At 46.9% G+C, this 14,236-nt stretch overlaps 1 protein-coding gene across 1 annotated transcript in view; it reads left to right on the forward strand.

Annotated features, from left to right (window-relative positions):
- LOC130121645 (inactive carboxypeptidase-like protein X2) overlaps positions 1-3,479 on the forward strand; it is a 152,977-nt gene extending 149,498 nt beyond the window's left edge. The window contains exons 19-21 of the mRNA XM_056290483.1: positions 1,262-1,401; positions 1,549-1,648; positions 2,449-3,479. Of these exons, the coding sequence (XP_056146458.1) occupies positions 1,262-1,401; positions 1,549-1,648; positions 2,449-3,050 (842 nt within the window). The 3' untranslated portion in view covers positions 3,051-3,479. The remainder of the gene's footprint in view (positions 1-1,261; positions 1,402-1,548; positions 1,649-2,448) is intronic.
- The last annotated feature ends 10,757 nt before the right edge of the window (positions 3,480-14,236 follow it).

Raw genomic sequence — 14,236 nt, forward strand, 5'->3', positions numbered from 1 at the left:
CATCAAGGATCTCTCTGTACTTTGCTCCATTCATCTTTCCCTCGATCCTGACTAGTCTCCCAGTTCCTGCTGCTGAAGAACATCCCACAGCATGATGCTGCCACCACCATGCTTCACTGTAGGGATGGTATTAGCAAGGTGATGAGAGGTGCCTGGTTTCCTCCAGACGTGACATTTGGCATTCAGGCCAAAGAGTTCAATCTTGGTTTCATCAGACCAGAGAATCTGGTTTCTCATAGTCTGAGAGTCCTTTAGGTGCCTTCTGGCAAACTCCAAGCGGGCTGTCATGTGCCTTTTACTGAGCAGAGGCTTCTGTCTGGCCACTCTACCATAAAGGCCTGATTGGTGGAGTGCTGCAGAGATGGTTGTCCTTCTGGAAGGTTCTCCCATCTCCACAGAGGAACGCTGGAGCTCTGTCAGAGTGACCATCGGGTTCTTGGTCACCTCCCTGACCAAGGCCCTTCTCCCCCGATTGCTCAGTTTGGCTGGGCGGCCAGCTCTAGGAAGAGTCCTGGTGGATCCAAACTTCTTCCATTTACGAATGATGGAGACCACTATGCTCTTCGGGACCTTCAAAGCTGTAGAAATGTTTTTGTACCCTTCCCCAGATCTGTGCCTTGAGACAGGATTGTATCCACAGACAATTCCTTTGACTTCATGGCTTGGTTTCTGCTCTGACATGCACTGTCAACAGTGGGACCTTATATAGACAGGTGTGTGCCTTTCCAAATCATGTCCAATCCATTGAATTTACTACGGGTGGACTCCAATCAAGATGTAGAAACATCTCATGGATGATCAGTGGAAACAGGATGAACCTGAGCTCAATTTTGAGTGTCATAGCAAAGGGTGTGAATATTTATGTATGTGCAATATTTCAGTTTTTTATTTTCAATAAATTTGCAAAAATTCTACAAAACCTTTTTCACTTTGTCATTATGGGGTATTGTGTGTAGATTGATGAGGGAAAAAAAGGAATTTAATCAATTTTGGAATAAGGCTGTAACACAACAAAATGTGGGGAAAGTGAAGGGGTGTGAATACTTTCCGGATGCACTGTATAATCCAATTAGTCAAGTAAATTCTTTATGTATTGACAGCTGATGATTGCTTATGGCATGAAACAGGCTTGTACTGTCTCATAAAGAATTTACTTCACTATATACTATATATATATTAGAATGATAATTGTGTGCCCAAACAGCCTTGAGATACTCTCAACAAAGCCTTATTTAATGTTTCCTGTGCTCCTTTTCCACAGGTATGAATGATTTCAGCTACCTGCACACAAACTGCTTTGAGCTCTCCATCTTCCTGGGCTGTGACAAGTTTCCCCATGCAAGTGAACTGCCCCTGGAGTGGGAGAACAACCGTGAGGCTCTCTTGTCTTTCATAGAGCAGGTGAGAATTTGACAGACAAGTCTGGGTTGGCTCAAGTCTTATCTGTAACTGTTTGTTGTATGTCACTTACATTATTTTTGGAGCCTCCAGTCTAGCTGCGACCAACTTTGTACAAATTTAACCGTGAGACGCCATTTCTCCTGCCAGGTGCATCGTGGCATTAAGGGTATCGTGAGAGATGTGGAGGGGAATCCATTACCAAACGCCACTATTTCTGTGGAGGGGATCAAACATGGTGTCAGAACTGGTATGTTGGCTCTGGCAAAAGTACTAACTATCATTCAAGGTGGAGAAACTGTTTGCCTGTACAGGTTTTGTCTTAAATTCACCTTTAGTTCCGTCACTTACGAATGTAAAGGGAAACTGTGGGTTTATAATGGTAAATAATAGCTCACAGATTTGAATGCGAGAACCTTTGTGTTGCAAACAATTCTCTGAAGATTTTAAAGTTTTTAACAGGATTCCTCATTAAGAGTACTTAGATTAGGCGTCCGGGTGGCATAGCGGTCTATTCCGTTGCCTACCAACACGGGGATCGCCGGTTCAAATCCCCGTGTTACTCCGGCTTGGTCGGGAGTCCCTACAGACACAGTTGGCCGTGTCTGCGGGTGGGAAGCCGGATGTGGGTATGTGTCCTGGTCGCTGCACTAGCGCCTCCTCTGGTCGGTTTGGGGTGTCTGTTCAGGGGGGAGGGGGAACTGGGGGGAATAGTGTGATCCTCCAACGCGCTACGTCCCCCTGGTGAAACTCCTCACTGTCAGGTGAAAAGAAGCGGCTGGCGACCCACATGTATCAGAGGAGGCATGTGGTAGTCTGCAGCCCTCCCCGGATCAGCACAGAGGGGGTGGAGCAGCGACCGGTATGGCTCGGAAGAGTGGGGTAATTGGCCGGGTACAATTGGGGAGAAAAGGGGAAAAATCATCAACAGCAACAACAACAAAAGAATATTTAAATTGCAAATTTGAGTATTAACTCTTTAGATGAACACTGCCAGCCTTCAAAACTCCATCACTGACCTTCTGCCCCTGTATCTCTGTGCCTTTTAAGCGGTAGGTGGTGATTATTGGCGACTGCTGAACCCTGGAGAGTACAGGGTGACAGCTAGGGCTGACGGCCACACCCCCCAGACAAGGCTTTGTCTGGTGGGCTATGACTCTGGAGCCACCCCGTGCAGCTTCACCTTAGCCAAGTCCAACTGGGACCGCATCAAACAGATCATGGCACTCAATGGCAAGAGGCCCATAAAAGTTGTCACCAGAACCCCAGAGGGAGACAGCAGGGGCGGCTCCGGCAGTGCCGTGGCCCCTGCACAGGGCGTCGCTGGAGAGGCATCGGTTCCCCCAAAGCCCCAGAATGCCGAGCGTCTTAGGCGGCTACGCCTGATGCGTTTACGCAAGCTGCGCCTTCAGAGGCTACGAGCCAACTTTACGACAACTCTTGCGACGACCACAACAACAGCAACAACTACAACAACAACTACTACTACTACTACTACTACTACAAAACCAGAAACTGAGAGTGCAACATCCTGGTACGACTCCTGGTTTCCTGTGGACAGCTGGTCAACGGAGAGCCCGTTTAAAGGAGGCATCTTCGAGTCAGTGCCCACGCAGGACTACCCCTTTGAATACAAGATTGATGATTACTAAATTATACCATCCTTTTTCTTTTTTTTACACAACTGTAAGACCTTACTTGCAAATTCGGGATGGTGCAACATTATAGCTGTAATACACACAAACGTAAAGGCTTTCATTTTACTTAAATGTCTCATTTTTCAGCAAAGTCTGCATCTTTAGGCAAGCTGTTGAGTGAACATGAATGTGATTTTAAATATGTCTCCACATTTTATTTTTTGTTCTCTACTACCTACACAAATGGTTGATCTGGGAAAAAAAAGTGTCTGTTGAACAGAGATGATACATGACAATTAATGCTATCTGGAAACAGAGCAACCGATAACGTTTCACAAATAACTTTGAACTGTGATTGCTGGCCTACATTAAACTGGCATGGTGTATGTAGCGTTGCACGTGTTGTGAGTCAACTGAAGATATTTCATAAAAGATGTGTTAGCACATGCATTTTTGTGTGATTCAGATTGGGCTGAGCTTACTTTCTGAACGGGCTCTTTTAGAGAACCAGCCAAACACACTAATGTCACTCTCATCAACACACACGAACCATGTCCAGAACATCAGTTTACAAAAGTAAGAGGAAAGCATAAGAATGTGTGAGTGTGTATGTGTGAGTGTGTGTGTGTGTGTACATATATATATACATCAATCAGCCAAATCATTGTGTAGGTATTGTGTAGGTCCCTCTCATACTCCAAAGCAGTTCTGACCCATTGAGGCATGGACTCCACAAGACCTCTGAAGGTGTCCTCTGGTATCTGGCACCAAGACGTTAGCAGCAGATCCTTCAAGTCCTGTAAGTTGGGAGGTGGGGCCTCCATGGATTGTACTTGTATTTCCAGCACATCCCTCAGACACTTTATCGGATTGAGATCTGGGGAATTTGGAGGCCAAGGCAACACCTTGAACTCTTTGTCATGTTCCTCAAACCATTCCTGAACAAGTTGTGCCGTGTGGCAGGGTGCTCTATCCTGCTGAAAGAGGCCACTGCCATCAGGGAATCCCGTTACCATGATGGGATGTATTTGGTCTGCAATACCAGGACCCAGGGTTTCCCAGCAGAACATTGCCCAGAGCATCACCCTGCTTCTGCTGGCCTGTCTTCCTCCCATAGTGCACCCTGGTGTCACCTCTTCCCCAGGTAAACGAGACACTTGCACCCGGCCGTCCACATGATGTAAAACAAAACATGATTCATCAGACCATGCAGGCCACCATCTTCCATTGCTCCATGGTCCACTTCTGATGCTCACATGTCCATTGTAGGTGCTTTCAGTGGTGGACAGGAGTCATCATGGACACTCTGACTGGTCTGTGACTACGCAGCCCCATACGCGGCAGGCTGCAATGCACTGTGTCCTGACACCTGTCTATCATAGCCAGCACTAACTTTTTCAGCAACTTGATCTACAGTAGCTCTGCTGTGGGATCGGACCAGACGGGCTAGCCTTCACTCCCCACACACATCAATGAGCCTTGGGCACTCATGAGCCTGTTGCCGGTTCACCAGTTGTCCTTCCTTGGACGACTTTTAGTAGGTACTGACCACTTTTGGTAGGTACTGACCACTGCACACCGGGAACACCCCTCAAGTCCTGCTGTTTTGGAGATGCTCTGACCCAGCCGTCTAGCCGTCACAATTTGGTCCTTGTCAAAGTGGCTCAGATCCTTATGCTGGCCCATTTTTCCTGCTTCCAACACATCAACTTCAAGAACTGACTGTTCACCTGCTGCCTAACATCATATCCACCCCTTGACGGGTGCCATGGTAACGAGATAATCAGTGTTATTCACTTACCTGTCAGTGGTTTTAATGTGCTGGCTGATCGGTGTAGGTGTGTAGGTGTTGCTGAGTCTGAACAGCGCAGGTGGAATCCTCACCTATCCCCTTGTCAACCCTTTGCAGCGATGGCCAGACGTCACAGGTTGCTCCAATAATGAGTCTTATCCTTGACTACATCATTCTTTCAAAGTGAGGATGCACTTCTGTTTGTTAAGGAATAATCATGTGTGTTCGTATTTGTATGAAAACAGAAGGTTGTATTGACTGAACCATGACAAGGCCCATAAATCCTTAAACCCCAGTGAATATTTTATAGTTAAATTTATTGAGTTTTTTTAATGTCTAAATATTTTATATGTATTTACTATTGTCAAAATCTGTCTTAAAAGCACTACTGTCAACACGTAATAATCAATTACAAAGCAAAATGTTATAATAAGTGTAAGTTACGTACAGTAGTTTGGATAATTGTATGCCCGCATGGCCAGCAGGTGGAGCCATGGAGGCACCAATCTCAGTAATATGAGGCGCGTAGATGACGTCATCATGCAGCGCAGGCGATTCAGAACGGCGCAAAGAAACGAAGCACGCGGTTGCGTGGAGTTGAGCTCCCGAAAAATACAAGAGTTAATTAAATGCGATAAAGTGGAAACGTTGTAAGTACACCGTTTTGTAATTGTATGTCAATTCCGAGTATTATATACGAATGTTAGATCGAGTTTGAATGTTTGTACAAAGCTAAATGAGCTTGGTAGATTCTTGTATAATCGCCAGACTGAGCTAATACACCATCATCTCAGTTGTGCTAACTGGGCCTTCTCAAGATCCCTTCTCAAGAACCGTTTTACTCGAGACTGAGTACAAGCAACAAAGAGCAAAGAACGAGGTGCAATTTGTCAACAGCAATTTGAATGCACAGAGATACCAGGATGAGATCCTGAAGCTCAATTGTTGTGCCATTCATCCGCCACCATCAACTCATGATTCAGCATGATAATGCATGGCCACGTGTTTCATGGATCTGTACAGAATATTTGACGGCTGAAAATGTCTCCATTCTTCCATGGCTTGCATACTCACCCGACATTGAGCATACATGGGATGTTCTGGACCCACACATACGACAGCATGTACCGTTTCCTGCCAATATCCAACAACTTGGCTCAGCCATTGAAGAGGAGTGGGACAGCATTCCACAACAAACAACCTGATCAACTCAATGTTAAAGAGATGTTTTTGTATGAGGCAAATGGTGGTCACACCACACACAGACTCATTCCATGACCCCAACTTGTTTCGGGAGATATCTGACCAACAGAGGAGTAGCTGAGATAATGAGAAACCGATAAAGTGCCTAATAAATAATTTTCAGCTGATATATTTCATTTATGAACTTCAGTTTCTTAAACTCTTTGAAATAATCAAGTGTTGCATTTTAAGTTTTGTTCAGTATATTCTTCAAATAAAATTCCCTCAACTATTTCAGACGTTGTTTTGTGAGAAATTTTAGGCAATAGATTTTCGTTTTCCCGATACAACAAATAGTGAGTCAAAATATGACAATATCCAAATTTAATCCTGATACATTACCACTGAAAGAAGTTAACAATAATGTTGAATTATGGCCCAACCCTAAGTGGGAGTGAAATGATCTCAGGTCTATGTGACTCAATATCATTGAGAACCATGAATTCTGAGGAACACCAAAGTATTTTTAAAAGGGATGTCGAGCAACCTGCGCGTGAGCTCGGGATGAGCTGGTGCTCCAACATGAAAACGATCCAATATTTCAACTGAAAGGTTGCTCCACTAATCTGTTTTAATGTGCTTCATGGCACTGACGCCACACTCACAGGCAGCAGTGGATAATGGAAGCACGAGGATCAACTCAACCACCATCAGCAGGTTGGGGAAGCCCATCAGTAGCCTATCAGGGTCTGTTAAAAAGCCTGGCCATACCTTGCTTTGTTGGATCTGAGGCAGCGCTTTGATCACTACTTTTGTGCTTCACCGCTCCTGGTGCCTTGCCTGACCCCCGTCACGGCCCACCCTATCCTGTATGTCAGCAAAGTGATGACACGGAGCTGGTCTGCTCCATAACTGGCCAGGTCTGTCTCTTCTGTGGGCCACTCCCTCGGGTCCAGCAAACTCACAGCTGCCTGAAGAATCTTGTCACTCTCCAGGTCCTTGAAACGGCTCCTCATGCTTTTGATGACTGCATCAAGGAGTTGGCTCGAGTCGTTGTCAGAGCTATAGATGTCCGTGGCTCTTTGTGTCCCGATGTTTACCAACGCCCATCGCTAACAGAGCCATAGATATGAGTGGCGGTACACAAAAGAGCCACTCATATCTATGGCTCTCGTCGGTGAGGAATGGGCGAATCCTCCTAATGTTATAGAGGAGAAATCTGCAGGAGCGAGCAACCGATGCAACGTTTGCAGCAAACGACAGTTGGTCGTCCAGAATCACACCCAGATTCCTCGCAGTCCGAGTTGGCGTCACCACGGTGTTGTCAATGGTGATGGCCAGGTCAGGCCATGTGTACTATTCACAGAGTACTGGGGAATAATTACCCCCACAGCATTGTAAGATGGATGGCGACAGATGCACTCTTAGCACCCCCCCCCCCCCCAAGTTCAGGGATGGCCGGTCCCTCAACATAGATGGCCTCTTTGACTCCCCGTTCAAACCATCATTCCTCCCCATCGTTCCTCCCTTCATAATGCATATGAAACTGGTCGTTGGTTTCGGTCGTTGGTCACTGTATTGTTTATAAGGGTGGGGGTACCTGCAGTCAGTTTAGACTGAAGAGGTCACTTAATGAAACGTATCTGTCAATAAACGTTGTATCCGTATCCAGATGAACTGACTCAACCTTCTTTGATTTTCTTACCTGGATTATTGATCATGCATCAAGACAGCATCACTAATACTAACACTACACTACACTAATCACTCAAAACAATACAGGGGGAAAAACTGACCCACTCAAAACTTTTAGGATATCCTGTGCCAGGACCATAAACAGGAGGTGGCTGTAGTCCTTCAAGATCTGGACACACTGCTTGGCTCTCCTGATCATGTCTGCACTGGCAGAGCTGGAAAAAGCACACACATCACAGTTGGTCAATAATGAGAATACAACCCAATAATGCAAAAGAAAATTGTAAAATAGGTGACTCTTTGCCACATCAATGACATGCCTGGTTTCAGTGGTGTTCTCCGTATGTGCCAACACCACAGCATAGTCCTTCATGAGGGTCTGAAGAGTTCTCTCTATATGCAGGAGCCACTTTGTTCTCCCAAAATGGTCAGCTTCCAGATCTTATTTGGAGGACTCACTTAGCACTTTGAGCTCTCTCCAGGCTTTGGGCAGTGGTACTGTTTGCAGAGGCCTTTGAGGAGCTCAGTCACCTGTATGAAGAGAAGGATAAATGAGTATAGGATATAAAACATTACTGGGTTAAACATACATTCATTTCAAATTAATTCATGCAGTAACACATACTTTCTTCATTCTGTCATCCCTGTTTATGGCGTCCATGGCTGCCAGTTCTAGTCCATGGGCAAAGTACTGGATGTTAATGAGGTGAAGGATTCTTCCCAGAGTAGAGCAGAGACCCCCCATGCCTCCCGACCATCACTGAGGCTCCATCGGATCCAAAGCCGACTAACTTCCACTTCTACTCTGAGAGGTGAACTTTCTGAAATACTGTTAATTATGTCCATCCATCCATTATCCAAACAGCTTATCCTGCTCTCAGGGTCGCAGGGATGCTGGAGCCTATCCCAGCAGTCACTGGGCGGCAGGAGGGGAGACAGCCTGGACAGGCTGCCAGGCCATCTATTTATGAAACATGACAACATTTCATCAACAAATGTTTCTTCAATTGAGTTTAAACCTTAACTTACCAGCATTAACAGCCGCACAGTGTCCGATAGCAGTGGCATGGTGGAGTTCTACTGCCAAGAACACATTCTTTGGCTCCCCGTCTTTCAGGATCCTGACATAAACTCCCTCAAGGTCACGGATGCTCACATCAGTGGCGGAGTCTGCCAGGAGTCACCACACTGCACACCACACACCAGACTACACACCACACTCTCTGATCTTGACAGCCGGGAGGGGGGCTACGTGAGACTGCTGTTCATTGACTATAGTTCAGCTTTCAATACCATAGTCCCCACCAGGCTGGCTGGCAAGCTGAGAGAACTGGAACTGAACACCCCCCTGTGTGCCTGGATCTTGGACTTCCTAACCACCAGGCCCCAGGTGGTCAGGGTGGGTAGTCACACCTCCAGCTCCCTTACTCTGAATACAGGATGCCCCCATGGCTGCGTCCTCAGCCCCCTACCGTACTCCCTGTACACACACGACTGTGTGGCCAGGTTCAGCTCCAACTCCATCATCAAGTTTGCGGACGACACAGTGGTGGTGGGTCAGATCTCTGATGACGACGAGAAAGCCTACCGGGAGGAAGTTGCTGCTCTATCACTCTGGTGCCAGGACGACAGCCTCCTCTTGAATGTCTCCAAAACTAAGGAGATGATTGTAGACTTTAGGAGGGCAAAACAAAAACAGAGGACATACTCACCATTGAGGATTAATGGGACTACTGTGGAGAGGGTGAGCAGGTATAAATACCTGGGAGTCCACATTACAGAGGATCTCACATGGCACTCACACACAGACACTCTGGTGAGCAAGGCAAGGCAGCGCCTCTGTCACCTCAGGCAGCTGGGGAAATTCAAAGTCTCCCGGAAGATCCTCCAGTCCTTCCACTCTGGGGCAGTGGAGGGCATCCTGACAGGATGCATCTCTGCCTGGTTTGGCAACAGCTCCGCCCAGGATAGGAAGGATCTGCATAGGGTAGTGCATTCGGCTGAGCGCACTATTGGTAACTCACTCCCCACCCCTACAGGATTTATACACAAAGAGGTGCCGAACCAGAGCCTACAGGATTATGAAGGACCCTCACCACCCCAACAACAGGCTGTTCCAGCTGCTGCAGTCAGGAAAGCGCCTCCGCAGTCATGCTGCAAATACAGAGAGACTGAGACGGAGTTTCTTTCCTCAGGCCATTAGGACTGTGAACTCTGACCTTACTGGGGCCCCCTCGCCGACCCCTACTGCCCCCCCATGCTCAAGCACACACACACACACAGTAAGGTAACCAACTACACATAACTCATATTATGTACATACACACCTCACATTTCAGTACCTATACCTCAGATTCCTATTTTTAAGTGCTTTTACTGTATATATTGTGCTGTCTGTTTTCTATTTTCAGAGGGTTCTTAAGCTGTTGCTTGTAAATTGTAAATTGTATATTGCAAAGTGGAATGTGTGTGTACCTGTTGTACTTTGTTGTTTGCACATCTCGAAGCTTGTACCTTTTTTCATTTCACTGCACTCGGGACTTGTACTTGTGTGTACGTGACAAATAAAACTCTTAAATCTTGAATCTTGAGTCTGACAGGAACTTGGCAGCTCTTAGGTCCTCCAAGAATGGTTCCCAAAGGTCATCAGATATGACCATGGCAAACCTTAAGAGAGACAAATGGATAGCTTTCATCCCTCCTCATAGAATTCCCGCATTCATTCAGCATTTAATCAAGATTCATTCATTACCTGACATGACACTACAGTCATTTAGCCCACGCTTTTATCCAAAGCGACTTACAATAAGTGCATCATGTAACGTAGGAAATCAGGAGCACTATTAGTCATCAGAGGTCATAAGTGCATCTAAACAAGCATCTAAGAGCAAAACCAGTGCTAAAGTAAAAGCGCAAGAAAGAGGGTTTTTTTTAAATGAGTGAATACAATAAGAGCTAAGAGCAAGTAACAGGGTAGTAGTTGTTGGTTTTTTTTGTGTTTTTCTTATTACATGATGATGCTGGTCATGTGGCTTGGGTCCTGGACTGCTCCATTGGCATGTGGACACTGCTTGGCATCCTGTGCATCATGTTCTTCATAAATTCTATGTCCATTATAACTCTGTTATCCTCTTTCAATGTTGTATTGTGTAAATTGCGTGAACACAATATCCATTGCACGCTGTCCGTCTTGGGAGAGAGATCCTCCTCTGTTGCTCTCCCTGAGCTTTCTTCCTATTTCTTCTCCCTGTTAAAGGGGTTTTGTTTAGGGAGTTGTTCCTTATCCCATGAGAGGGTCTAAGGACAGGATGTTGTGTTGCTGTTAAGCCCACTGAGGCACATTTGTAATTTGTGATATTGGGCTACACAAATAAAATTGATTTGATTTGATTTGATTAGTTCTTAAAGAGGTGAGTTTTCAACCTGCGCTGAAAGATGGGCAGCGGCTCTGCTGTCCTGACATCAGTGGGGAGTTCATCCCACCACTGTGGGGCCAGGACAGAAAAGAGCCGTGACCGGGTCGATCTGCAGCAGGGGCCTCTGAGCAACGGGGCAACCAGGCGCCCCGAGGCAGCAGAGCGAAGTGGTGGGGCGGGGGTGTAGGGCTTGACCATGGCCTGGAGATAGGGAGGAGCTGTTCCTTTCACTGCCCGGTAGGCTAGCACCAGAGTCTTAAACTGGATGCGAGCAGCTACTGGGAGCCAGTGTAGGGCCATGAGAAGGGGAGCATTCAGCCACCTTTGTTTTTAAATCATAGCCACACAACATCCTCGCAGGCTGATTGGTAGGTATTGCAGGTAGGTACTGATAGGTAGATTGACTGACAGAATGACAAATAGTGTGACATTAGATAGATACTTGCCGTTGATATGGTGGGGTGTGGTGCTGCATACTGTGGGAGAATTTTCTTCTCAACACACAGTGGCTCAAAGTCAATTCATCAAGGTTCAAAAGACCATAAATTAATGTCCAATACTTGCAAGTCGGATGTGAGTAGGATTATTGTTAATGGTCCGCAAAGGGGTAAAACAATACACCGAGCTGGTCCACGGATCAACTGAATACCCTGTCTAATGCACTCTCTTTTATACTGTATTTTGTCCCCTGCTATTGTGGAGGGGACAAAATACCTCAGACCACACCTTCGATTATATAGATCATGTCTCACCATGTTGCAGCTAGGAAAGCGCTATAAAAATGCAACTTGATTGACTGATGATTAATTTTGTTCTGGTTTCCAGTGCTACTAGTGTCTCAAACTTCCAGGCACTGTGGTCCGATGTGGCCTATTACACAGACTGCCATCTACTGGTCTAGTGGTATACTACAGTTCCTATCCTGTTCCCCCCCCCCCCCCATTCATTCATCCATTCCTAACCAAACCGTTTATCCTTAACTCGGGGTCCATCACAGCAGCCACTGGGCGGCATCACCATTATTTCCACAATTCTCATATAGGTAATAAAAATAATTATAATCCAGCGTCTGATTTCTTGATTAATAAAACAATCACACATTCCTCAGACTTCCCGCATATATACTTCGCCCACATCCCCTACTGCAGTGTTTCTCAACCCAGTCCTCAAGGACCCCCTATCCTGCATACCTTCTTTGCAACCCTGAATAGGTGCCTGTTTGTAGTTATTCAACCAATCAGCAATGAATTTTGTCGGATGTTGCACACCTTGCATAATTAAGTGCTGCGAGATGATTGGTCGAGTAAGTACAAGCAGGGCTACCTATGCAGGGTTACAATGAAAATCTGCAGGGTAGGGGGTCCTTGAGGACTGGGTTGAGAAACACTGCTCTACTGCAACCCAACTAAACTCCTGATTCCACGATAATCGAAATACTCTCTTGCGCTTCAGTTCATACATTTTGTCTTTATCCGCCGCCATTTTCTCGTGAGTGACAGGTCTGACAGCCACGAATCACATGACTAGCCTACTCAATTCCTGATTGGCCAGTGGTGCGTGACAGAGAACGACAGCATAAACGACTTGCCCGATCGTGCGTTGTTCGATTTCCTAGCCCGGCGTGGCCTTTTACTTGGGTTGATGCTAGATCCACCGGGGTGAAGGCACGGGAGTAGCCGTGATTGGCTGTTGCAGCCGTGATTGGCTGTTGCGGCCGTGATTGGCTGTTGCAGCCGTGATTGGCTGTTGCGGCCGTGATTGGCTGTTGCGTCGGCCAATAGACAGCGCAGAACCTCGAAGCACACTGACTTGAAACAAACGATGCGCGAGGAAACATTTAGCTAGCTAGCTTACAAATGACCTAACATTGCCAGATCGTACTGTAACCCGAACCCGAACCCGAACCCGAACCCTGCCGCTATTGCTATCTGTAGCTAACTAACGTTAACTTAATTCGCCCCAACTATTGCTCTGTCTGTCGGTCTGGCGGTCAGTGCGCTCCGAGGTTCCGCGCTGTCTACTGGCCGACGCAACAACCAACCACGTCTACTTCCGTGCCTACACCCCGTTGGATCTAGCACCAACCGTTGACTTGCCGGCAGCCGGGCAATCCTCGTCCTTGTAGACCTTTTTACAGTTGGTAAATAGTGATCACGTGATTTTGCTGCCAAGATGCGCGTGCACACTATGCATGACGTAGGTCATAAAAGGGTCTATTGAGAGGTCTTTTCCCCCGATAGAATGCAGTAGAAATTAATACCTTTGGTTTTACTAGACCTGTTCTGGCAACCCACAACACAACAAGATGACATTTTAAAAATGTAAATATCAATCGATCAAAAATCCACTTGCACTCTGCATTGACTGGAGATGGAGAAGATGCCTCTGTTGCTGCCAAAATGCACGCATACTATGCTGGACGTAGGTCATCCATCCATCCATCATCCAAACCCCTTCTCCTGCTCTCAGGGTCGCGGGGATGCTGGAGCCTATCCCAGCAGTCATTGGGCGGCAGGCGGGGAGACACCTGTTGTAGGGTAATGTTATGCAGCCAACAGCGCCCCCTGGGGGCACTGATTGACGCATACTTGCCTTGTGTAACATGCCTCAGTTGCGTTATGGGCACAGCCGGTGAATAGACGTCTCTAAGAGACACAGCCCGACTCTGTCTGTTATTTATATGCACCTACACCTGCAACAACACCTTGGACAGACCGCCAGTTGTTGAACCATGACGAGGGAGACTCACGTCACACCATCCACAGTCACAGAAGAAGAGAAAGGAGAAGACATCACTCTGAAAGAGAACAGTTTGCGGTGGTCAATAATCTATTGTAACGTGTATGGATAAGTAGACACGTTGGCCGCTGGCCGACGGGTCTGACCCTTTAGTCGAGCGGTTAGCGATGTCTCCCGCGGCGCGGGCGATACGGGTTCGCGTCCCGGCGGCGGCAGTTCTTGTCGCTGCCCCCTTAATTCGCTACATTGGTGTCAGAAGTGGGATAGTGAGACCGTGAGGCCATCGGAAGCGTATACGCCCAGAGGCGTGAAGGAGCTGATATGCTTAAGCGCGGGGACGCGCTTCCCGAAGGAGGGGGGTAGTGCAACGTGCATGG

The sequence above is a fragment of the Lampris incognitus genome, chromosome 12 (assembly GCF_029633865.1).
Source record: "Lampris incognitus isolate fLamInc1 chromosome 12, fLamInc1.hap2, whole genome shotgun sequence".
Taxonomy (NCBI): domain Eukaryota; kingdom Metazoa; phylum Chordata; class Actinopteri; order Lampriformes; family Lampridae; genus Lampris; species Lampris incognitus.